The sequence below is a fragment of the Myotis myotis genome, unplaced genomic scaffold (genome assembly GCF_014108235.1).
Source record: "Myotis myotis isolate mMyoMyo1 unplaced genomic scaffold, mMyoMyo1.p scaffold_m19_p_5, whole genome shotgun sequence".
Lineage (NCBI taxonomy): Eukaryota > Metazoa > Chordata > Mammalia > Chiroptera > Vespertilionidae > Myotis > Myotis myotis.
In genome coordinates this window covers 9792256-9817861 of record NW_023416357.1, presented here as the reverse complement: position 1 = coordinate 9817861, position 25606 = coordinate 9792256, and the positions used below count along the sequence as shown (strand labels likewise).

The following is a 25606-nucleotide window of genomic DNA, read 5'->3' as shown; positions in this document are numbered from 1 at the left end:
TCACAGAATTCCTTAGACCATCCAGAGTCAGAGGACTTCTCTAGTATTTTAATTAACCACTAAGACTTACGAGTTTAAATTGAAAGTGACCTTTAAAGATTATTCAAAATCTAATCTTTCTGATTGTGTGATGTATTTTAAGAAAAAGTATTAAGTATATTGTTAGTAAATACTGACAACTTTTATGGAAGGAAACACACTAAGAAACTTTATTTTCTTAAGCATGGAAGAAAAACTTACCCTTCTGTAGATACTTTGTGGCAAAACAGTAGAATCTGGATATGATTTTGGTTTAGTTTGAACTCTTGCTAGTTTGGCATCAAACTGAATCAAGTTTAAAAAGAAAGTTATTGGGAACATTCTAGTTAAACAATTAGAAACAACTGTCTCCATAAATATAAATGCAATCCATTATATCCTTTGACATTTAATCTGTAATCCTATATAATAAAAGCCTAATATGCTAAGTGTCCAGTAGAACGGTCAGCTGTTCAACCAATCAAAGCATAATATGCTAATGATATGCCAAGGCCGCTCAACCGCTCACTATGATGTGCACTGACAACCAGGGGGCAGACACTCTGGCTAGTGTTAGCTTGCTGCTGGGGTCTGGCTTATCAGGACTAAGTGAGATGGGCCAGACATGCCCTGGAGCCCTCCTGTGGTCCCTCCCTGGCTGGCCAACCTCCCACGTCTCTCCCCTGCCCCAATCGTGCACCAGTGGGGTCCCTTGGCCTGGTCTGTACCCTCTCACAATCCAGGATCCCTCAGGGGATGTCAGAGAGCCAGTTTCAGCCCGATCCTGCAGGCTAGGCTGAGGGATCCCACTGGTGCACAAATTTGTGCAGCGGGCCTCTAGTTTAAGTATATTCGAGGTGTAACAGAAGATAGAAAAGTCTTTATTTTAAGAAATAGAGCAAAGAACACCCAAACAAGATTAACCCTGGCTGCATGCTAAGATTACCTGGGGAGCTTTTTAAAAGTACCCAATACTGGGCACTACCCTAGAGATTCTGGGTGGGGTTAGCATCATCTTTTCTTAGAATATCAGGTGTTTCTATCATGCAGGGTTAAGTATCTAGTTAAGAGGGTTGAGAATCTAGTTAACCTAAAGAGAGATAATGTTTCACATTACTTTGAGTGCTTTTTTAAAAAAATATTTTTTTATTGACTTTAGAGAGGAAAGGAGAGGGAAAGAGAGAAACACCAATGATGAGAGAGAATCATTGATCGGTTGCCTCCTGCACGCCCCACATTGAGGATCAAGCCCACAATCCAGGCATGTGCCCCAATGGGGAATCGAACTGTGACCTTCTGGCTTACAGGTCGATGCTCAACCACTGAGCCACGCCGGCTGGGCAAAGTGTTTTTGTAAAAAAAATGTCGTCTAATTAATAGTCATGAGAGAAAACTCATATACCCTTCTGTACAGACTTTGAGACGGAATAATAGAATTTGGATTTGCTTTTGTTGATTTAGTTTGAACTCTTGCTAATTTGACATTAAACTGAATCAGGTTTTTTAAAAAATTCTTGTAAGGTCATTCTTACAGGCCATATTTTTGGCAAAATCTCCCATGATAACTCTTCCTTCAGGTTGAGTTTAGTGCAGCCTTCCTGTGGACTAAGAATAAACTGTCTGTGAGACTGTGTTCTGGTTTGAGGAGAGAAATGGATCACGACGATGAAAATAAACAGCAGGAAGAGTTCTGTCTGTCAGTCACACAACAGACTTGGGCTAACAGGGTCCAGATGGCAAATAAAATGCACACCCCAATCAAGGGGTGGGAGTTAACAGCAGTTCCTCTGTGTCTCAGCTGCCCATCCAGCCTTTCCGTGGTGTGTGGGTTCACTTGATGGAAGGCAGTAGCAACCACCAAGAGCCTCTGAAGTCAACAGAGCCATCTTTTGCTTAATGATTATACATGTTTCAACACTGTACCTCACCAAGAACCCCAGGATACCAAACCAGCTGGAACATGAAAGTAAATCATCTTAACTAATGGTGAATTATGACACCATAAGGTAAAGTGGGAGTCAGGATGGGGGAATGTGATAAAAAATGATGGAAAGGGAGATTAGTAAAATTTAGAAAAAGCTTTAAGGAACAAATATGTTGTCAAATATCAGTATCTTTATATTTTGACACCTGGTTAAGGAACCTACTTAAGGGCTTTCCAGTCAAGAACTAGAACCTCAGCCTTCCAGATGCCCTATTTGAAGTCGCTTTAAATAAAAAAAGTTTGGCTTGTCTGCCTCTATGATATTCTACACATTTGTTAAGGAGACATTTGTCTCTTTTGATCCTAAGAGAAAGGAATTTCTACATGTTTCCACCATTTCTGCAGAGGCGAGAGTAATACCAAGGATTAGAGACACTCCCCACTGGGGGCGAGGGGGACAGTCCTATGAAGCCTGCCTGGACTCAGCTGTAAAATGCAGGTAATCCCTGAGTTACCTGACCCCCTCAGAGGAAACAATACTTCTCTAGAAACCAGGACGTTTGAACGACTGAAGAGCCCCACCTTCAGGCCAAGTGTTGAATGTCAGCATAGCTGACATTTGCGGAGAATGCTACTTCCGAATTTATCTCACTGTGATAAAAAAATGCCCAAAGTACAGTCTAAATTAAGGGATCCTCAAATGTAGAAGTCTTAAACATTTACCTCTAGCTGTAGTTTGATTATTTCAGTTTGTTTTTCCTTCTCTTGAATTTTTAACTTTGCATTTAACTCTGAAATTTCCATCTCCATTTTCTCTACCAGTTCTTTATTCTTTTCTTCATTTAATTCGACTGAATAAAACAAAGTAAATAAAATTAATTAACTTTAAAATTTAAACAATCTTATAAGCTTATAGTTTTAGTATTTTAAATGATACACGAGAAAGTAAATTTTATTAAAAAACACACAGTATTTTAGAAACTGTTTATGTGCAGCATACCTTTTAGATATTTTTGACAAGCCTTTGCCAAATGCTTGAAACATAGAAGTCACCCATTGAATGCTTTTTAAATAAATAAACTGATTTGTACCCTTAAGCAACAATGGCCTACAGATTAAAGAGGAGGTCAGTGGTTAAGACGGAAACAAAGCCCAGACTCCTAGGTCGAAAGGCCCCAAATTCCTGGATGACACGCCAAGCACCTGCTATACTCTGTTCCCTATAAGTGGCCTCTGACATTCACATCATATTTTTATTTTTCATCAAATCTTCTCTTCTCTGAATTTCCCTATTCCTATAAATAATACCGTACCATCCAAGATGGGAACCTCAACTTTTCGACTTTAGGGAGAAAGGAAAGAGTCCATTAGTCTAAAACAAGTCCCCCAGATAAGGGGCCTCCATCCACAATGAACCCACGACCTATTTAGTTTCAGGCCTCACTTTTCCTCAGTTGAACTCTGTGTCTAGAGTAGACTCTCTATCACTAGCTCTCTCTCTAAACACTGTTGCCAGGCTAGTCTTCCTAAAGTGTACTTCTAAGCATGGCCATCACTGTGTCAAAAGCTTTCAACCACTTCCCATTGCCCCAGCGGGACAATTCAAGGCCTACCCACAGGTTTTGGCCTTTCTCTTGCTGAACCTCTCTGTATAGTGCAAAGAAAAGGTAGGAAGTGAGCTATGATTCCCTAGCATTTCCCATGTCTCCCCCTCTGTATGTCTCCGAGTTGATCTTCTCTTTGTTAGAGGCTCTTTTCCTATCTTCAGCAGTCAGCCTTACCCATATTCAGGATTTAGGAGCAGGGCCTAGCACTAAGGCCCCATCTTAGCCTGGGGTGAGGCAAAGCCCATAAGAATATATTTAGCTACCCAAACTCCACCTGGTCTCAGTCTGTACTCAGTATGTGCCTGGAGGCAGCACTGCTGCAGACACAATGCATAGAAGCTGTGATTACAACATGAAATGGGTCCATCTTCAGACACTATATTAGAGAACAGGTGTGTGGTTTTCTTTATCACAACTAGGGGCCCAGTGCACGAATTTGTGCACCTTGAAAGGAACTGTGGGCTGCGAGGCTGAGGTGGGCACAGGGGCAGTCTTGGCCCATCCTCTGCGCCCCCGCCCGGATCCTCTGGCTGCGGGCCCAGGTCCCCTCTCTGCCATTGTAGCTCCCATGTGCTGATGGCACCGGCCCCGCTCGCACCCACTGATGGTGCAAGCGGCGGCTGCTGCCCCGAATGTCCTTCAGGAGCAGGGGGAGGTGGAGAATCCCTCAGGGGAAATTGGGGTAGGCAGCTGCCGCTTATACCCACTGCCACTCGGTTGATGGCACTGAGCAATCGGGGCTGGCACCAGGCGCTGGCAGCAGGTGTGAGTGGCAGCTCTGGTGCCGGCAGCAGGTGTGACTGCCAGGAGGGACCACGGCACGTGGGACAAAAGAATTTTCAGTAACCACCAGAGGCTCGCCCCAATGACAACGATTGGCGCCATGCCTTGGTCTGGCGTCCCTGCTCACCTGCCCCACCATCCCACTGTGGCCATCACCCACCATGTTCCACACTCTGCCGCCTGCTGCTGACGCCCACCATGTTCCACACATGCCCCCTGTTGGTCAGCGCATGTCATAGCGACCAGTTGTTCGGTTGTTCTGCTGTTTGGTCTATTTGCATATTAGCCTTTTATTATATAGGATTACCCTGAAAGCTTTTGTTATCAAGATTCTGTTGGCCTTATGAAATGAACTGGAAAATGTTCCCTTTCTTTTGTTTGTTCATCCTCTGCAAGGGTTTGTGTAATGTTGGCATTACTTTTCCTGGATGTTTGGTAGAATTTCACCAGGAAAGCCATCTGAGCCTGGAGGTTTTCTTTGTGGGAAAAGTATTATAGATTTAATTTCTTTAATGGAGACAGAACAATTCAGATGTTCTATTTCCTCTGGTGTGCTTTTGATTCTTCAAAAATGTCTAACTCAACAAAAATTTCAAATTTATTAACATAAAGATGTTTGCTTATACAGTTAATTATGGAGTTCATTCAATTTTTAAAGTTTAAAATTATTTTCTCTGTCATTTCTGATATTGATTAATTGGACTTGCTCCATTTTTTTCTTGATCAGTCTAGATGGGAGTTAATCAATTTCATTAGTTTTTTTTTTCAAAATTTTTTGGATATGATTCTTTATCTTTATGTATGTATTTGTAATTTCAGTAATATCTGACTTCCTTCTAATTTCTTCAGGCTTAGTTTGATATTTCCCTCCTAACTTCTTGATATAGGTATTTAGATAATTGATTTAAACATTTTCCAATATTTGTATTTAAGCCTATAAATATACCCATAAACACAGCTTTATCTGTGCCCACAGTTTTTTTTTTAAATATTTTAAAATTGATTTTTTAGAGAGAAAGGAAGGGAGAGGGAGAGAGAAATAGAAACATCAATGATGAGAGAGAAACATTGATCAGCTGCCTCCTGCATACCCCCTACTGGGAATTGAGCTGCAACCTGGGCATGTGCCCTGACCAAGCATCCAACTGTGACCTCTGGTTCATGGGTTGATGCTCAACTACTGAGCCACATGGGCTGGGCCACAGTTTTGAAATGTAGTCTGTATAATTCAGTTAAAAACCCTTTAGGATTTCTACTTTGATCCACAGGTTATTCAGAAATAATTTACAAACATATAGAGATTTTTAAAATTATCTGCTTCTTGGAGGGCCAGAAGAAATTGTATGCTTAAAGTGGCTGTTTAATGTTATAGTTCCACCAATAAGGACTCAGAGTTCCAGTAGCTCCATATACATATATATATACATTTTAGTATTTCTAAAGGTTCAAAGTGGTATCTCATTATAGTTTTAATTTGCATTTTGCTGCTTACTAATTATGTTGAACATGCTTTCAATGCTTATTTTCCATCTGTATATCTTGGGGGAAGTGTTGTTCAAATATTTTGCCCATTTTTTTTTAAAAATATATTTTATTGATTTTTTACAGAGAGGAAGGGAGAGGGACAGTGAGCCAGAAACATTCATGAGAGAGAAGCATCGATCAGCTGCCTCCTGCACCCCCCGCACTGGGGATGTGCCCCCAACCAAGGCACATGCCCCTGACCGGAATCAAACCCGGGACCCCCCAGTCCCCAGGCCGACGCTCCATCCAGTGAGCCAAACCAGCCAGGGCTTTTGCCCATTTTTTTATTGGGTTGTGTGGCTTATTATTGAGTTGTTAGCGCTTTTTTAAAATTTTGGATATAAGTCCTTTAGCAGGTATGCATTTGCAAGTATTATTTCCCAGTCTATGGCCTGTCTTTTCATCTTGCTAACAGTGTTGAAAGACAGAAATAAATAATTTTGATGAAGTTCAATTTAGAATTTTTTTCTTTATTATTTGTGCTTTTTGTTTCTTTCCAAGAAGTTGTACCTAACTCAAGGTTGCAAAGATAATCTTCTATGCACTCTTTCTGCAGTTTTATAGATGCAGGTTTACATTTACATCAGTCATCTATTTCAAGTTGATTTTTGCATAATGTACATAAATAAGGTCTCATTAAGAATGAACAACATAAAATAATGAACAAAAACAGATCCAGAGACAGAGAAGCATTGATCAGACTGTCAAACCTCAGAGGGAAGGTAGAAGAGGGTGGGGTACATGGGAGAGATCAACCAAAGGACTTGTATGCATGCATATAAGCATCACCAATGGACACAGACACCAGGGGGGTGAGGGCACGAGTGTGTGTGGGGTTGGGGGGCAATGGGGGGATAAGGACACATATGTAATACCTTAATCAATAAAGAAAAATAAAATAAAACAAAATAAATTTTAAAAAGGAAAGACTTTTAACACCCTTATGAAACTACTTAACTCTCAACATAGGCTCATAAGATTTGCTTTACTGAAGGTAGAAAATTTCATTAGTGAAATGATATTCAATATGCTGAGTATATAAATATCAAAGTTATAAATTATACATTTTATATTAATTTTATACATTGTTTCATAGAAAATAATATTAAGTGTAAACACCATGAATCCAATTTAGACATGTTGTAATTTATATCACATAATTTAGGTACAAAACCTAAATTAAAATACATCAAGGCAGTGTTCACTCAATAAAAATTAATATATGCATTTGAATTGTTTTATGATATCTTAGAATTCAGTAAATTAAAAATAAAAACTTACCTTTTTTCTGCATATCCTGGTAAAGTTTCCTTAATTCTGTCTTATGTCCTTCCTCTTTGATTTTCATTTCACTTATAAGTTTGGCAACGCTATTCTTATATTCCTAAAGATTAAAATATATTCATTCTTCAATTTAAATATGTGCATGCTACTTTTGATTAATTAGAAAGGTAAAATTGTCAAATTTTATATTAATTTTTGATATGTAATCATATCTAGAAGGGAAAGATATTGTTCAGTTTCAATCAGCTTTCAGAAGGACCAATTTCTGGTCCGAGGAGACAGAGGCCATCTAGAGACAATGTCTTTTTACTTTTGCTTTCTGAGTACTCATCACTAGTGTTGCGCATTTCATAGATGCTTGAAACATTTTGTTTCATTTTATGAACAAACACCATGACAGCACTAAAATAGGTCCAATAAAAGCCAAAGTTATACTTCAGAGCCAATGATAAAATAAAATAAATAGACAACCAGCTTTCCCTATTCAATAGACAACCAGCTTTCCCTAAAGTAGGATGAATCCTTATGAATGTGGGATGAACTTCAGTATCTAAAAATTATACAAACATCCCTAATTCCCAGAAGGAGAGTAAGCATTACCCATCGTAAAGAGCTTTATAAAGGAGGCTAGAATAGGATGGGTTTGGGATTTGAGCCGTGCTCAGCAGGTGCCTGAGATTTGCTTCCTAGGTTGTGGGAGCATATTATGCTAATGTGGAGAGGGGCATTAAGTAGGCCTCGAAAGAGAAAGTCCCCAAAGATAAAATTCACAATTTTCTCAGTGGGATGTCCCCACATAAAGAAATCACTCACAGGCCCAAGATGTAGGCAGAGGAAAGGACAGTGGGAAGAACAGTGAAGAAGGTAGTAAGAAAGAGACAGCAATGAAGGCAAGCGGTCAAGAAAAGCCTCTGAACACTATGAGACAGGGGCTTCGCTTTGAATCACTGTTGTATGTCTGCCTCCTAGTGTCTCTCTGCTGATATATATTTGTTGAATGAATGAGAGTGCCAACAAAAATTAAGTCAGAACGAATCTCAGAGGGGAGGCAGGGGTGGGAGTGGGAGTGGGAGTGGGAAATGATTAACCAAAGAACATATGTGCATAACTCATAAATACAGACAATAGTGAAGGCCTGGAAGGAGCAGGTACAGGGTGGAGGGAATCAATGGGAAAAAAGGGGGGATGTCTGCAATACTTTCAACAATAAAGATAAATTTAAAAAATTACGTGAGAAATTCTTAGCTTAGACCCAGTAAATGGGCTTTTGAGGATCCATTAACTTCCTGAAATTGTATGTAAAATTATACATATACTAGAGGCCCAGTGCATGAAATTCATGCACTTGGGGGGTTCCCCTCAGCCCAGCCTGTGCCCTCTCACAGTCCGGGAGCCCTTGGGAGATGTCCAACTGATGGCTTAGAACCGCTCCCCACAGGCCTAAACCATCAGTAGGGCATCCTTAGTGCTGCTGTGGAGGCAGGAGAGGCTCCTGCCACCGCCACTGTGCTCACCAGCTATGAACCCGGCTTCTAGCTGAGCAGTGCTCCCCCTGTGGGAGTGCAATGACCACCAGGGAGCAGCTCCTGCATTGATAATCTTCCCCCTGGTGGTCAGTGCGCATCATAGCCATCAGTCATTCCACTGTTCGGTCGATTTGCATATTAGCCTTTTATTATATAGGCTTAGAGGCCCGATGCATGAAATTTGTGCAAGAGTAGGCCTTCCTTCCCCAGGCTTCTGACACTGGCTGCCCTCTGGCACCCAGGACCCGGGCTTCCCTCCGGCCGCCGGCAGGCACCTGGGACCTGGGCTTCTCTCGCAGCCCAGGCTTCGTCCAGAAGGCCGTCGGGAGGATGTCCAGTCTAATTGGCATATCATGCTTTTATTATTATAGGTATGTGTGCATATGTACTGATGAACTTTCTCCTCAGAGAGGGTTCACAGCTTTTCATAGATATTCAGTGATACTGAAGAGGTAAAAAAGTCCAGCTCTCCTGGCTTAGATGGCTATGATTAAACATAGAGGCACATCTGTCCAGGTTACATAAGTTCAAGGGGATATAGTCCAGATTCATACTGTGATACTTACCCTGCCAGGCAATTTGCAGGAATGGCCAAACCTATCCAAACACTGACTTTGATTAAAGCTATACAGGTGAATTTGGGTGAATCTCATGAATTGCCATTCCTCATATGCACGTATCTAGGTTCCAAAGTGGGCAACTACTGAGTGGTTTTCATAAACTACTCCTGACTCAACTGGGTGCACTAAGCAGTTACTGCTCTGAGAAACAAGAGACAAACCTATCTATCTTTTCATTCCCCATTGACTTTGCCATCTGAAGATGCCATCACTAAAGTGGAATACTTCTGTTAATTGGTAAGACCCAGGGTCTTCACTCCCATCCCTAGGCATGGAGACTGTGTTTGGGCTGGGCTCTATCACACTGGATTCTTCTCCCCCACTTCAGCCTGGGCCAGTCCTTCCTCTTTCAAAGGGGACCAAGTCCCAACAAGTTATTCTTGGTTGCCTTTTGGGAAACTTAAATGCCAAGGAATAGCCTCTGGTTGTATTTTTGTTTTTATAAAACTTAAGGATTCTCTGACTACAAGTTACAAAACCTCTCCCAGTCCCATAACATGCTTATTAAGTACCTCCTGAGTTTGTTTCTGGGTAGTGGTTTTTCATGTTTTGGATATGCCTGGAGGTTTTGTACTAGAGAATTCTCATTGGATTGAGGTCATCTTCGGTTTGCTTTGGACAGTAGCTAATTTAGAAGTGCAGAATCTTGGGCTGTGGTGTTTTCTCATCAAGTTCCACCCTCTGAAAATCCCTATGGTACTCTAGAAAAAGCAGTATTCTGTGGCTTGACACCTGAGATGAGAAAAGAGGCAAACATTTCTCCCCTTCTCTCTACCCCAATTACACTCTGACTTCACTATCTATTGTTGAGCTCTAAAGATGAGCTATGGAAAGGATGGGAAAGAATAAGGAAAAAGGATAAAGGAAAGGGGAAAGTAAACCATGGGATATATTCCAGAGATGTTTAAATTGTCTCAGAATTAGTGATGAGAGACGACATTTTCCAAGAGCGCAGCCAGATGCCAGTTATTTCATCTGAGTGATACCTAGGAGGTCTGCAGGGCGTTAGAATTAGATTGTGTTTCTTCAGAGGCTCCTCGAATGAGGAACCAGATTGAATTTAGAGATGGTCCTTCCAACTGAAGTTCTAAGTTTCATACAGATCCAACTAGAATTTTGGAAATCTTAGGCCAGAGTTTGACATATTGGCTCTCGGGAGAGGAGACTAATTAGTGTGATCAACTTCCCAAAGGGCAGAGGGGTGGGAACTGACGTTTACCGAGCACCTTTATGTTCTAGTCACTGTGTTGTGTGTATGTTCTATAGTTGCTAACACTATGCTGTTCTTATGGGAAAAAAGAAAAGGTAACAGAGGGTATGGTGGCCCTTGGAGAGAATTAATTGGCGGTTAAGTACTCCCTTCATTTAAATGGTGCAATAAAACTGTAATATATTACTCAAGTCATAAAGATTAAACACTCATTTACTTTGTAGTAAAAAAGTTGAAAAGTGCTAATAAAGTATGTATACTCTAGAGTAAAAACTCTATTAACATAACTTAAAAATATGTAACAAAATAGTTGCATTTTTTTTTGGTAGAAAGAAAAAGCACAAGTGACATATTAGTACATTACAGTCTGCAAGAAGACTAGAGTCCTCAGAATTTCTATTTCTTTAAAAATTTTCATTTGTTACAAATTCTGGCACACACACTCACACACATATATATTTACTCTATATTTTGGCTATCTTTATTAATGAAAACAACCACTTTTTTTTTTTTCTAATTTAGAAGACAAATGCTCTACAGGGACTTGATTGATACAAAGATACATACACTCACCTGTTCATGAGATTTTAACTTTTCTTTCATAAGATCAGCATTTCTTTTCAGTTGTTCATTTTTACCTGCGTAAAAACCATCAAAGAGCATCCTAATATACAGCGCCTTTCAATTACATGGGAACACATGTCACCTTTCAAGTTTCCGTTCATGTATGTACTACTCAACCCTTGAAAACAGCATCTATTACACACCTATTGCATATGCACAGAGTACGTGAAACTGGAACGGTGAGACAAAAATATAATCATTCTTCAAATTGTGCAGCCTGTGGTGAGAGATGTGTAAGTCGTTGTGATGCGCCATGGCCGCCCTGCAGTGGCAGTGTGTCTGAAGTACGTGGGGCCTGTGGGACAAAAGCCCACGTCAGAATGAGGTCAGGTGAGAGTACACTGAGGAGGAAGCATCTCAGCTGAGACTTAAATGCTAAGGCTCACCCCAGGTGGGAGGGGGCGTTTCAGAAGACTGTGGGCTGGGGTGAGCGCAGCACGCGTGGGAAAGTGACAACTGAAGTACAGCACTGTTGGAGTAAACCCTGAGGAAGGTGTGTTAAGTAGGTTGGGGCCATAGCCTGGTAGGAGGTCTGACTTTAAATTTTATTTTATGGAGTCATCAATGAATTTTACAGAGGCGTTGAAGAAATTTGAATAGTGAAGTGAAATGATTACAGTTAAGATTATTTGGCAGTGCGGAGGATGATGGGAGTGTTTTGACCCCAGAGGCATGGATGTCAGAAAAGGCAGATCAAGTAAGAAATAACAGGACCCTAAGTTAGGTCAGTGGCAGTAGGAGACAAAGGAAAAAATAAAGATAAGGATTTAGATGAGAGTCACCAGGAGCATTAGTGGCTGATTGCAAAAGAGAAAGGGGGTGGGGGGCATGGAGAAAAAAAAAAGAGAAGGGGGGATCTCCACCTTTTCGGTTTCTGGTTTGGGTATGTGAAAAATATGCAACAGTTTGGGAAACATTAAAAGGGGAAGATTTCTAGGAATGAGATAATGAACCTACAGCTTTACTATGTGCATTTGAGAACGTTCCTGAGAAACATTTGGGTGTGGCCAAAGGAAGACTATCCTATAAGGCAGTGGTTCTCAACCTGTGGGTCGCGACCCCTTTGGGGGTCGAAGGACCCTTTCACAGGGGTCGCCTAAGACCATCGGAAAACACATATATAATTACATATTGTTTTTGTGATTAATCACTATGCTTTAATTATGTTCAATTTGTAACAATGAAATTGGGGGTCACCACAACATGAGGAACTGTATTAAAGGGTCGCAGCATTAGGAAGGTTGAGAACCACTGTATAAGGAGACTGGGACGTGTCCAGAGACCAGGAGAGAGTGGTACTAAGAAAAGTGGTTAAAGGGAAGCTAAGCATCTCTCCCCTCCCACTCACCTCACTGAAGGTATCAATGCTTACAGCCTGTGTATTCCTTCCCTACTTTTCCCCAGCTTATACAACTATATGTAAACACATCACACATTTCTACTGGTTTCATTTGTTTTTACCAATATAAAAGTGTACTATACATATTACTTTGCAAAGAACTTATTTCTTAAAAATAGACATTCCTTCAAGTCTGTAGTTTTTCTATGCATGCATTTTTATAATTTTACATAAGTAGGATCACAGCATACATGTTGCGATACTCTTAGCACAATCTTGCCTCTCTCTTGCTTTCTTTCTACCTTCTTCCTCTCCCTCTTTTTTTCTCTCTCCACCTCCACACCCCTGGTATAATTGTGTATCCTTCTGTGTTTTTCTCCGTGCTCTTGATCTCTGGATCATACCTATGCATATATACATACACATTCTCATAGTTTCAGTCATATCTTTTGCCCATTATACTTTTTTCATTTATCTTTGCTAGTCAATTTGTAGAGCTCTTTGTATATTGTAGATATTAAATTACGTTAGTATTTGAAATCATGTTTTGAAATAAATTATTTATTTTTTGACTTCTGTGTGACAAAATGATATGCCAAGTCCTTTCTTGTTGCTATTGTTGGTGCTCTTGTTGCATAAGAAAGTCTATTAGTCCTGCCCGGCTGGCATGGCTCAGTGGTTGAGCATTGACCTATGAACCAGGGGGTCACAGTTTGATTTCCGGTCAGGCTCGATCCCCAGTGTAGGGTGTGCAGGGGGCAGCTGATCAATGATTCTCTTTCATCATTGATGTTTCTATCTCTCCCTCTCGTTCTGAAATCAATAAAAATATATTTTTTAAAAAGTCTATTCATTCTGTTTTTAAAAGTCTGTTAGTTCTGTTTTTCCCTTATATTACGTCTGAGGTTCCCAGAGTGGTTTTACCATATTATGAAGAGTAGTACATGGTATTAGGTTGTACATGTAGCCTAGATTTTCCTTTAAGTTTGTATTCTCTTTTACACTAAAGTCTTTTGTTCATCTGGAATTTATTTTTGATGTGGTAGGAGAGTCCAACTTTCTTTTCCTCCAGATGGAAAGCTGGTTGTGTCAGTACTGTATGTTGAAATGCCATTCTTTTTTCCAATACATTGAAATATTACAGTAACAAATATTGGGGCCTTTTCTAGAATCTGTTTCTCTATTCTTTCCATGAATATATTTTTCAATTTCTATGTCAAATGCCATATCAATTTCATTCTAACAAATTCAGAGCATATTATTATCTGGTAATGGAAATTCTCCTTCCTCTTAGTTTTCTTGTTTATTCTTGTGTGTTTGTTTGTTTTTTGTCAAATGAATTTTAATATTATTGTATACAATCTTCTCTCCCACCCAAAATTTAGTATTTTAAAAAATATATATTTTATTGATTTTTACAGAGAGGAAGGGAGAGGGATAGAGAGTTAGAAACATCGATGAGAGAGAAACATCGATCAGCTGCCTACTGCACACCTCCTAATGGAGATGTGCCTGCAACCAAGGTACATGCCCTTGACTGGAATCAAACCTGTGGCCCTTCAGTCCGCAGGCCGACGCTCTATCCACTGAGCCAAACCAGTCAGGGCCAAAAGTTAGTGTTTTAATTAAGATTGCGTTAAATGTGTTTATTAACTTCAGGAAAATGGACATTTTAATAATGTTAAGTCTTCCCTCTGCCAGGAAAATTGGTCAACCCATCTAAATGCTGTAGCCCTTGCACATTATTTGGCTTTGGCATATCTGTATGTAGGCTGAATAGCACCACATGCTTAGCTGTGAACTAAAGCCATCTGCTGTAGAAACTGGACCTCCTTAATGCTTTATATTATACTAGAGGCCCGGTGCACAAAAATTTGTGCATTTGGGGGGGAGGGGGGGTCCCTCAGCCTGGCCTGTGCCCTCTCGCAGTCTGGGACCCCTCGGGAGATAACGACCTGCTGGCTTAGGCCTGCTCCCGGGTGGCAGAGGAGAGGCCCAATCCCTAGGTGCAGCCCCTGGTCGGGCTCAAAGCAGGGCTGACTGGGGAGTTGGGGCGCCGCCCCCTGTCATGCAAGAAGCAGGGCGGATCGGGAGGTTGCGATGCCACCCTCAGTCACGCTCAGGGTAGGGCCGATTGGGGGGTTGGGGCACCATCCCCGGTCACACTCAAGGCAGGGCCGATGGGGAGGTTGCGGCACCACCCCCTGTCATGCACAGAGCAGGGTCAATCAGGGAGTTGGGGCGCTGCCCCCTGTCACTCACAGAGCAGGGCCCATCAGGGGGGTTGGGGCTCCGTACCTTGTCACGCACAGAGCAGGGTCGATCAGGGGGTTGGGGAGCTCCCCCCTGTCACGCACAGAGCAGGGCCGATCAGGGGGTTGAGGAGCTTCCCCCGTCACTCACAGAGTAGGGCCGATAGGGGAGTTGGGGCACTGCCCCCTGTCACACACAGAGCAGGGAGGATCAGGGGGTTGGGGTGCCGCCACTGTCACACTCAGGGCAGGGCCGATGGGGAGGTTATGGCTCTACCCCGTCACACACAGAGCAGGGCCCATGGGGGGGGGCGGGGGGTTGGGGCGCTGCACCCTGTCACACACAGAGCCGCAGGGCAATCAGAGGGTTTGGGCGCTGCCCCCTGTCACGCTGATCCCGGTGCTGGGAGGCCTCGCGGCTTCGCTGATCCCAGTGCTGGGAGGCATATTACCCTTTTACTAGATAGGATAGAGGCCTGGTGCACGGGTGGGGACCGGCTGGTTTGCCCTGAAGGGTGTCCTGGATCAGGGTGGGGGTCCCGCTTGGGTGCCTGGCCAGCCTGGGTGAGGGGTTGATGGCTGTTTGCAGCTGATCACACCCCCTTCAGGGTGGGGGTCCCCACTGGGGTGCCTGGCCAGTCTGGGTGAGGGGCTGAGGGCTGTTTTCAGGCTGGCGGGTGACTGAAGCTCCCAACCGCTCCTTTTTTCCTTTTTTTTATTCTGGGCCAGCTTTAGCTCTGAGGCTTGGCTCCAGCTCTGAGGCCTCGGCTGCTGAAAGCAGGTATCTGGTTTGTTTGGGTTCTATAATCGAAACACTTTCAAATCCAGCTCTGAGATCCCGGCTGGCTGAAAGCAGGTTTCCGGGGTTTTGTTTAGCTTCTATATTTGTAACAATGTTTCAAACTGAAAGCTCAGAGGCCGGCAGCGGCAGGCGGGGAATGTTGTCTTCCTCCGTCACTGAAGCAAGCAAGCCTCATGTTCGCTTTAAGCTGCCTGGCTGCTGGCCACCATCTTGGCTGGCAGTTAATTTGCATATTGCCCTGATTAGCCAATGGGAAGGGTAGCAGAGGTACGGCTAATTACCATGTTTCTCTTTTATTAGATTGGATTACTAGAGTCCCAATGTACGAAATTCGTGCAAGAGTAGGTCTTCTTTCCCCTGGCTGTCTGGCTTCCCTCTGGCACCTGGGACCTGGGCTTCCCTTTGGCACCTGGACCCTGGCTTCCCTTGCAGCCCCAGCTTTGTCTGGAAGATCATCCGGAAGGACATCCAGTCTAATTAGCATATTATGCTTCTATTATTATAGATATTTCAGCTGGCTCTATGTTGGCTTTCATCTGTAGTGCAGTTGACATGTGATTATTGTTAGCAATGCTTTTTCCCATCATCCTACCAGACTCAACACTAGGTTTTCAAACACATATGGCTACTCCCTTAAGGTGTAAGGTTGTTGCTGCTCTGGCTAGAGTAGTTATAAATTCAAATAGCATTTTGTGTCACTGTAGGATCCACCTGATTCTGATATTTGACAAGTAATCTTCCTCTGACCTAGCCAAAATCCACTTTAATCTCTTGGATTCTAATAATTTTGCAATATACTTTTCTAAAATTGGTTATTCTCCTTTGGTATCAGACCAGGAGGAAAGCCTTAAGTGTGCATTGTTTTTGGATTCATTATATACTCAATGAGTTGGTTTTCTTTAGTATCTTGGATGAGGAATTGAGCAGGAAACGATCACTGTAGTTTTTTTTAAAAAAAATTTTAAACATATTTTTTATTGATTTCAGAGAAGGGAGAGCCAGAGAGAGATAGAAACATCAATGATGAGAGAGAATCATTGGTTGGCTGCCTCCTGCTTGCGTCCCACTGGGGATCGAGCCCACAACCTGCGCATGTGCCCTTGACCGGAATCAAACCTGGGATTCTTCAGTCTGCAGCTGTTGCTCTATCCACTGAGCAAAACCAGCTAGGGTGATCATTGCAGTTTTTGAGTAGAATATTCACTGTGCAACTACTAGTGAACATCTACCCTTCAAAACTGAACATGGGTACTGAAAGCAAGAGTACTACTGGGAGCAAATATACTTTGAAACATTTGAAAGTAATAAAGAGAATGATTATGATAGTTTATAAAACCCTGATGTTCCTGTCAGAATAGGACTGAACTGTTCTGTTCAGCATGGCATTCATTTCTTAATAATTGAGGATGTATTACTCAGTAGTAAGGTGCCCTTCCTTTTGCTGATAAATTTAACAAGACCAAATTAAAAGGAACTTATTGTCAACAATTTAAAAATTCTCATCTTTAAAGGTGCTTAAATACATCATATTTTTTAAGATTTATTTTTTGTCTAACTTACCTTTCAAATTATGTTGATATTCAATGGTCTGTTGTAGCCCTTTTACCATATTATGAAGAGTAGCACATTCTAAAACATAAGAGATAAATGTATTTGAAGATTATTTGCTTTCATTTTGGAATCATTTTCTCAAAGTTGAAATACATAAAATAAAATACTGTTTGTGACAATGAGCAGATCTTAACAAAGCTATCAGGCATCTCAAAGTAAATTATATAACAACCACCCTTAAAGTCAAATGCAATTCAGGATTTAGTAGAGTTCTCTAAGGCACAATAAATGCCGTAGGACAGGGAGCCGCTCATGTACCTCAGCAAGACCTGCCCTAGAAGTGAGGCACATGTGGACTGCCGGGGGGACTTTGAGGAGCATCCATGTGAGTTTCCCATGAAAGAACATCCGGGGACAGAGAGCCGAGGTACATCAAGTTTTGTTCAAAGATAGACAGTCAGAGCTGGTGAGGTGGCTCTGGGATGAGACACTGCTTTACTTCCTCCCTGTCCTCAGACCTGTCCTCTTAGTATTTTTATGCCCGAGTTCCAGGGCAAGGCAGTAGTGACTAAAGGAGTAAACACCCAACATGGTGAGTGACAGGGCATCAGCGCTTTGGTGCCAGTGACTTCTCCACCGTGGGAGACAAAGCCTTGCAAGCATTAGTGCCCTGATGTGTGCATGAAGCTTTCAGTGTACTCTCGGGTACCACCAGCAACAGCTAAGCCTTTGATGGGTATCATTCCCACCATCTACTCAGACAAAGTTCCCCCCATCCTCCATTTTTCCCCTCTCTTGCTATTTCCCAGTAAGGACGATGGTCAAATTACACGTGACAATACCTGCTTCGCGTATGTTACCATGTTAGCTGCTACAATTAAAAAAATTAAGGGGGCATAGGCTCCGCTATCACTTGTCTTTGTGTCTTTTAGAAGCATGAGCCCAGTAATTCATGCAATATGGGACCTCAGTACTCAGCAAATTGAAAACCGAGTCCTGAAACTGGAAGTATACTGCATGTTTTTAAAATGTGCATTTCACAATTTGAACACAAGGTGGCTCTCCCAACACATTTTTTTAAACAAAGGAAACTGGCTCAATAAGGAATTGTTCCTTAGAACACCATTCATTATTTTAGAATAATAGCTTTCAATTCTCTTTGCAAACATTTACCCAATTATCATTTCTAATAGACTTTATAATATAGTTGGAACAATACTATTGTCATATTCAACTCTTAAAAACTATAGTTCAGAATACTAAACTACTTCTTATCCTATATAATTTAATCAATTGTTGAGCTCAAATTTAGGCTCTACCATTAACTAGTAATTTGCATATTAACACCTATTTCATAAAGCAGTTGGAAATGTTAAATACAATTATGCATGACAATAATTTTTATAGCACTTAGTCCTCAGTACTAATATTATTTATCATCTTGAAATGGCAAAGAAATTTTTTTATCTGGTGTTAAATGTGGAAAATAAAATATCAAGATCTCATTCTTTATTGTTGAACAAATTCAATTGTATATAGAGTTTGTTCTTCTCTAAGTGAATTAGCACACACTTGACTTTATGAGTTGTCAATCATACTAGTTCGTTTACTTCTGCTGCGTATTATCTAGCCAAAAGGCCATTAGATTTAAAATGAGAACTGGATGTTTAAAAAGTGTTTAATTATATTTTCAAATATAAAATACACATGAAATGCAAAACTAGTGAAAAATGACTATGTCTGCAATCCTGCCCCCAAACTAACCAGTTTCCCTCCCTGAAAGCAAGCCCCGCAGAGAAACGCCACCTCCACAGGGCCCAGCCCTAGCGCAGGGAACCCAGGCTCCTGTCAGGCACAGTGAGGGTGGGTGCAGCTGAGAGGGCGGCCATGGGGAGCTGAGCAACACGTGGCGTAGGTGTCTCAGAACACAGGGGAGAGCGCCAGACTGGGACCGCCCGTTTTAACACTAAACTTTTTACCCACCTGGTATTTATTTTGGAGTTATTGTGAGGCAGGAATTCAACTGTATTTTCCCCCATGATTTTGAAAGCCTGGATTGATTCTTGGATTTGCCATTTCTTAGCTGAGTGGACTCAGATAAATTATTTAACTTCTTTTATCTTATTTTCTTCATTACTGACGTGGAGTAATAAAATCAGTCCTACCTGTCCTTTAGGGCTATATTAAGGATAAAATGACAGTCTAGAAAGTGCTGTGTGAATTTTAAATATTTTACAAACGCATGGTGCAATATTAATCACTGTTGTACCCAAAAGCACTCTCATGATATTAGTATTTTTCCAGGCAGCCAAGAACTAACCTTCTTTAAGTGAGGCCTCATTTGTTTGCATTCCTTTTAACAAACAGTTAGCTTTTTCCAACTGCATATTCAGTACGTTGTTCCTTCCAGAAGTTTCTACCATTTTCTGTAGAGAAAACAATATATATCATAACCAAATCAATGCTGTTAATATGATTTTCTTACCTAAGCATATAAAGACTAATGAAAATACAGACTACTTAATATCTGACATAACTTGAACTCCCTTCTTTCTAACCATTCAACCCTCAGTCCCATGGTTAACAATTCTTTTTGTGTGTTTCCCAAATATTTTATGATTATACTAGAGGACCGGTGCACAAACATTTGTGCACTCGGGGGGGGGGGGGGTCCCTCAGCCCGGCATGTGCCCTCATGCAGTCTGGGACTCCTCGGAGAATGATCACCTGCTGGCTTAGGCCCACTCCCTGGGAGATCGGGTCTAAGCTGGCAGTCAGACATTCCTCTGGCGGCCCAGGAGCCCTTGGGGGATGTCCACTTGCCAGTGGGGACCAGGCCTAAGTTGCAGTTGGACATCCTTAGTGCTGCTGAGGAGGCGGGAAAGGCTCCCACCATCACTGCTGTGCTAGCAGCCGTCAGCCTGGCTTGTGGCTGAGCAGAGCTCCCCCTGTGAGAGCACACTGACCACCAGGGGGCAGCTCCTGCATTGAGCGCTTGCCCCCTGGTGGTCAATGTGTGTCATAGTGACCAGTCATTCCCAGTCGTTCTGCTGTTAGGGTCAATTTGCATATTACCCTTTTATTATATGCTTGGTGCATGGGTGGGGGCTGGCTGGTTTGCCCTGAAGCATGTCCCCGGTTAAGGGTGGGGGTCCCGCTGGGGTGCCTGGCCAGCCTGGGTGAGTGGCTGAGGCCCGTTTTCAGACTGGCTACACCCACTTCAGGGTGGGGGTCCCTGCTGGAGTGCCTGGCCAGCCTGGGTGAGGGGCTGAGGGCCGTTTTCAGGTTGGCCACACCCCCTATATGGGAGGGGGGTCCTGCTGGGGTGCCTGGCCAGCCTGGGTGAGTGGCTGATGGCTGTTTGCAGGCTGGCCACAGCCCCTTCAGGGTGAGGGTCCCCACTGGGGTGCCTGCCCAGCCTAGGTGAGGGGCTGATGGCTGTTTGCAGGCTGGCCATGGCCCCCAGCCACCCAAGCTCCCAGTGGAGGGTGGCTGGAAGCAGGTATCTGGGATTTATTTGTCTTCTATAATTGAAACTTTGTTGCCTTTGGCAGAGGCCACAGCCAGCCAGGGCAGGCAGGAAGCTTGGCTTCCTCCATTGCCAGGGCAAACAAGCTTCCTGCTTGCTCTAGCTCCGTGGCTGCCAGCCACCATCTTGGTTGGGTTAATTTGCATATAGTCGCTCTGATTGGCTGGTGGGCGTGGCTTGGGGCATAGCAAAGGTACGGTCAATTTGCATGTTTCTCTTTTATTAGATTAGATACCTGAAGGGAAGGATCATATTATACTCTGCTCTGTACTATGTTGCACTTAGTACTATTCTCTTGAGATGATGTCATATAAGCACATATAGGTCTACCTCATTCTCTTAATAGCTGCACTAAGTGTCATGTATGCATATTCTGCAATTTATTTAAGTAGTTCACTACTGAGGAAAATTTGTGTTGTTTCCACTTTTTTGCCTTTGCAGACAATAAATAAACATTCTTGAATATATCTCTCTGATATCTGTGTGAATAGTATAACAGCTGCTATAAACTTATCAAACACCTTCAGAAATTATCAATTCATGACCAGTCTCGTATCTTCTATAGCCACTTCCCTGTTGTCTTCACTTCTGAATTTATCTCAAAGCAACTCTCTGACATTATTTTATTTCATCTATAAATATTACCATCTTTATGTGTCTGTAAGAGATAAGACTCTTAAAAAATACCATATCATGAAACTTGTCCAGAGTTGTGGAGGGAGGACTTCAAGTGGGTCTGCTTTTAGGCAAAAGAGAAGGAAAGGGAAGAGGTAGAATAGGAAAGACTAAAAAACCTTTTAGTCATAATGGTAAGACACTGAGGACTGAATCTACTTCAATTCTTACTAAATCATTCCTGAGTTTATGGCCATCTTGGGCATTTAAGTATTTTCCCTTTAACTTTAGCAAAACTTTATCAATTATTTATTGCCTTGACATTTTGATGCATTAGTGCAAATGAGCCAAAACCATATATATTTTAAATACGGATGTTTAAGGACTTACTTAGCAAGTACATTCCCATTGTCTTTACCCTGCTCATTTTGGGTTGTACATTTTTCTTTCTTTCCAACTCCTTCCACTGGCAAAATCTGTTCACTTTTTCCCTATTCACTTCAACTGTTTGATATCTTTACATACCTTTTCTATCTGTGAGAAGTCATTTATAAGTTTGTCAAGATTCACACTGCTAATCTTTTTCACACATCCATCGCTGCTTTGATTCATATCCAAACTAGTGCCGAGTAAATACTGTTAAAACAAACAAATAACAAAATCTAACGCACTACAACAGTAGTAATAAATACTAACGTTTCTGTCCTCTACTCAGAGGACCTACTTGAGCTCCATTCCACTCAGAATTTTTGTTATGCCCATTAACAATAGCCAGTGCGTTATGGCTTCTCCATTTCTGCAGCTCCACCCTCACTGAGTTTTCTCTAAAGAAATCTAACATTAGTGTACTGATATATACACATGTAAAAATTATTTATCCCTACCATATAAAAATTAATTATGCCACTGTTCAACACTCATCTCCTTGCCATCAGTATGGCTGGACTTAAAAATCTGATATATTATTAAATCTTTAAACATAGGTATTCTCAATTTAAGGTATTTAAAATACCTCTCATGCCACAAATATTGTTGCTGTGTTTCCTAGTACTGTGGTTATTGCTATGGACTGATTTGTGAACCTCTCCCAAATTCATGTGTTGAAGTACTACTACATCCCAAAGTGACTGTGTTTGGAGATAGGGTCTTTAGGAAGTAATTAAGGTTAAATGAGGTCCTAAGGATGGGGCCCTTATCCAATAGGACTGTGGCCATATGAGAAGAGGAAGACGAGGCATTCCTGTACGCACAAAGAAAGGACTAACTTTGCAGTCCTGTCTCTACCATCCATTAAAAAAGAAAAATTAAGAAAACATTTTAAATAGGGAAGATCTTGTGCAGCCACTGTGGAAGACAGTATGGAGTTTCCTCAAAAAGTTAAAAATGGAACTCTCATTCGACCCAGTGATCCCACTTCTAGGAATATATTCCAAGAAAACAGAAACACCAATCAGAAAGGATATATACACCCCTATGTTCATGGCAGCACAATTTACAATAGCTAAGATTTGGAAACAGCCTAAGTGCCCATCAGCAGAATAGTGGATTAAAAAACTTTGATACATCTACACAATGGAATACTATGCCACTATACAAAAAGAAGGAACTTTTACCATTTGCAACAGCATGTATGGAACTGGAGAGCATTATGCTAAGTGAAATAAGCAAGTCAGAGAAAGATAAATATCACATGATCTCACTCATATGTGGGATATAATGATCAACATAATTTGATGAACAAGAATAGATCCAGAGACAAATGGCAGGGGAGGTGGGGGGGGGGGGGGTTAGAGAGCAACCAAAGGACTTGTATGCATGCATATTAGCATAACCAACGGACACAGACACTGGGGCGGTGGGGGCTTGCCTGGGTTGGAAATGTCTGGGGGCGGGGGGTCAACTGGGGAAAAAGGAGACTTATGTAAAACTTTAGACAATTAAAAAAAAGTGATTTACACAAATGGAATACTACTCGGCCATAAAAAAGAAGGAAATCTTACAGTTTGTGACAGCATTATGCTATGTGAAATAAGCCAGAGAAAGACAAGTGCCATATGATTTCACTCATATGTGGAACCTAATGAACAAAAGGAACTAACAAGCAAAAATAGAGAAAGACTCATAGACAGAGAGCAGGCTGACAGCTGTTGGGGAAAAAGGGGCTGGGTGAGGGGTGGGGTGGAGGGATTGAGCAAAAGAGGGAAAAAAAGGGAGGAAAAACTCATGGATATGGACAATATGTGGTGATTGCCAGGGAGAGGGGGATGAGGGGAGGCGGAGGAAGGTATAATGGGGATAAATGGTGATGGATGGAGACTTGACTTGGGGTGGTGAATATACAATACAGTGTACAGATGATGTGTTGTAGAATTGTGCACCTGAAACCTATGTAATTTTGTTAACCAGTATCACCCCAAGAAATTCAATAAAAAGGAAAAAAAAAAAAAAAAAAGGAAGATCTCTCCCTCTCTCTCTCTATGTGCTCGCACAGAGGAGAGGTCATGTGAGCACACGGTGAGAAGGTGGCCGTCTGCACCTCGAGGAGAGAGCCCTCACGGGATACCAACCCTGCTGGCACCGTGATGTTGGACTTCCACCCTTCAGAACCGTGAGAAAATAAATTTCTGTTGTTTAAGCCACCCAGCATGCAGCATTTTGTTACAGCACTACAGAGTAGATGAATACCCTTGTTTTTCACATTGTGTTTGGTAAACAAAAGACATCTGGAAATTAATACGCTCAAAGCAGTCATTCAGTGATGCCATCCTCTTGCTGTGTTGTGTAAGGATCACCTTTGGTGTAGCCAGCTGGCTGTCCAGTGAAGATTAAGAGTTTGTTTAGTCCCGTGGACCCAATCCTGGAAATGCAGGAAGGATAGAGGAGGTGACTTTTGCAAACCAGCCAGCCCTTAGATGTGGGGGTGCGCGTGTCTAGAAAAATCAAGATCAATACCATCGAAAAGTATGTGACACTCTGTTTAGACTGTTCTCTGGCAAAGAGGAAGAGAGTAGGAATCTGGAGTTCAGGCCTTCTAGACTGAGGGAGGAGCTGACGCGGGAAAGTGGCAGTGGCAACCAGTCCAGAGTAAAAGGCCGATAAAACCCCTACAGTCATTACTCAGTGTAATGTGGGGGCACATGGTTGTTTAAGAGGAGGTACACCAAAACACAGACATTGCTTGACAATTTGGTCATTAAAAAGTTCCATGTCCTCCTCTTTTTAACATTATATTACACCAACAACTATTAGTGGTTTTTAGACCTGAGAGAATTTTAGCTGTGTATTTTCCGTTTTTTACTGAATTATTATCCTGTGTATCATATAGGTGAGCAAAACTCTATACAAAATCCCTTAAATGGGTAAAACTTGATCCTTCAGGCAGGACAATTATCGTAATAGCAGCTCAAGATAAACACAGTAAAATTCCTCACGGGGTAAAATGGAAAAAGCATCACTATTTGATATACTGTTATTATTTATTAGAACTATACAATAATTTGAAATAGTTAAATGCAAAATCCTCCCTCCTAACTTTGTTTTCCTTTTTGGCTCCAAACATCTATAATCATCTATCATCATAATAAAAGCATAATATGCTAATTAGACCAGATGTCCTTCCGGACAAAGCCAGGGCTGCGAGGGCAGCCGGTGCTGGCAGCTGGGGGAAGGAAGGCCTCCTCTTGCATGAATTCCGTGCAAGTCAGGCCTCTAGTTTTAAATAAAAAAGTTTACAGGGCTTTGCCTTAGAACAAGGCTTCTGAGCTCATTGCATTTTCCCTTGAGCTTCCTCTCCTTCCAGCTGCTCTCCCTGAGGAGCCCCTGGGAGTGTCCTCCCTGGAGAACCGCCTTCCCGGCCGACCGCCCGCTCCCCGCAGTCACTTCCAGGGGCCGCGCCGCCTCCTCCACCGCCAGCTCCGCTCCCCGTGGCCGGGGTCCCCCTGCCCGGGGCCTGGTGCAGGCGGCCCAGCCGTCACCCTCTGGTTGTGCCCTTCAGGTGCAGGTGGGTGGCGGCCCCGTGTCCTTCCAAGGCCCCGGGCTGCCGACCAGCTTCCACCCGGCCGGGCCTCCCTTCCCCACCCTCGGCCCAGCCCTCGGCCCGGAAGGCAGCTCGGGTTCCCGCCCCGTTTCCCGCCTTCGCGCCCCCGGGGATTCCCTCAGCCCCGAGCCCGGGCTTCCGGCTCCGCCACCCGCAGCCCCGCGTCCCAGGAGCCCAGCTCGAACCGCGGGCGCACCGAGCGCGGGGTCCAGGCCTCCTCCGCGGGGACTGCGCTGTGGGAAGGGAATGTCCGCGGGAACCACGGGGACTCGAACGGGCGCAGGGGCTCGGGAGCGTCGCCTGCTGCGGCCGGGGTCCCGCCTCTCCCTGTCCCCGCCCGGAGCGGAGCCGGTCCCACCCCG

General features: G+C 42.7%; 1 protein-coding gene across 7 annotated transcripts in view; it reads right to left on the bottom strand.

Annotated features, from left to right (window-relative positions):
- The window catches only part of CCDC152 (coiled-coil domain containing 152), a 26239-nt gene extending 633 nt beyond the window's left edge, over positions 1 to 25606 (bottom strand). Inside the window, exons 1-8 of one of the 7 annotated variants that reach the window (XM_036308617.1) lie at positions 25430 to 25606; positions 21734 to 21844; positions 19385 to 19490; positions 17074 to 17142; positions 11070 to 11134; positions 7138 to 7240; positions 2666 to 2793; positions 241 to 324 (exon numbers count right to left, since the gene is read on the bottom strand). In XM_036308617.1, coding sequence (XP_036164510.1) covers positions 241 to 324; positions 2666 to 2793; positions 7138 to 7240; positions 11070 to 11134; positions 17074 to 17142; positions 19385 to 19490; positions 21734 to 21820 — 642 coding nt within the window. In that variant the 5' untranslated portion in view covers positions 21821 to 21844; positions 25430 to 25606. Of the gene's footprint in view, positions 1 to 240; positions 325 to 2665; positions 2794 to 7137; positions 7241 to 11069; positions 11135 to 17073; positions 17143 to 19384; positions 19491 to 21280; positions 21346 to 21733; positions 21845 to 22821; positions 22841 to 24000; positions 24155 to 25429 lie in introns of those variants that run through there. The other 6 variants (XM_036308619.1, XM_036308620.1, XM_036308616.1 and 3 more) reach the window with 6 other exon arrangements.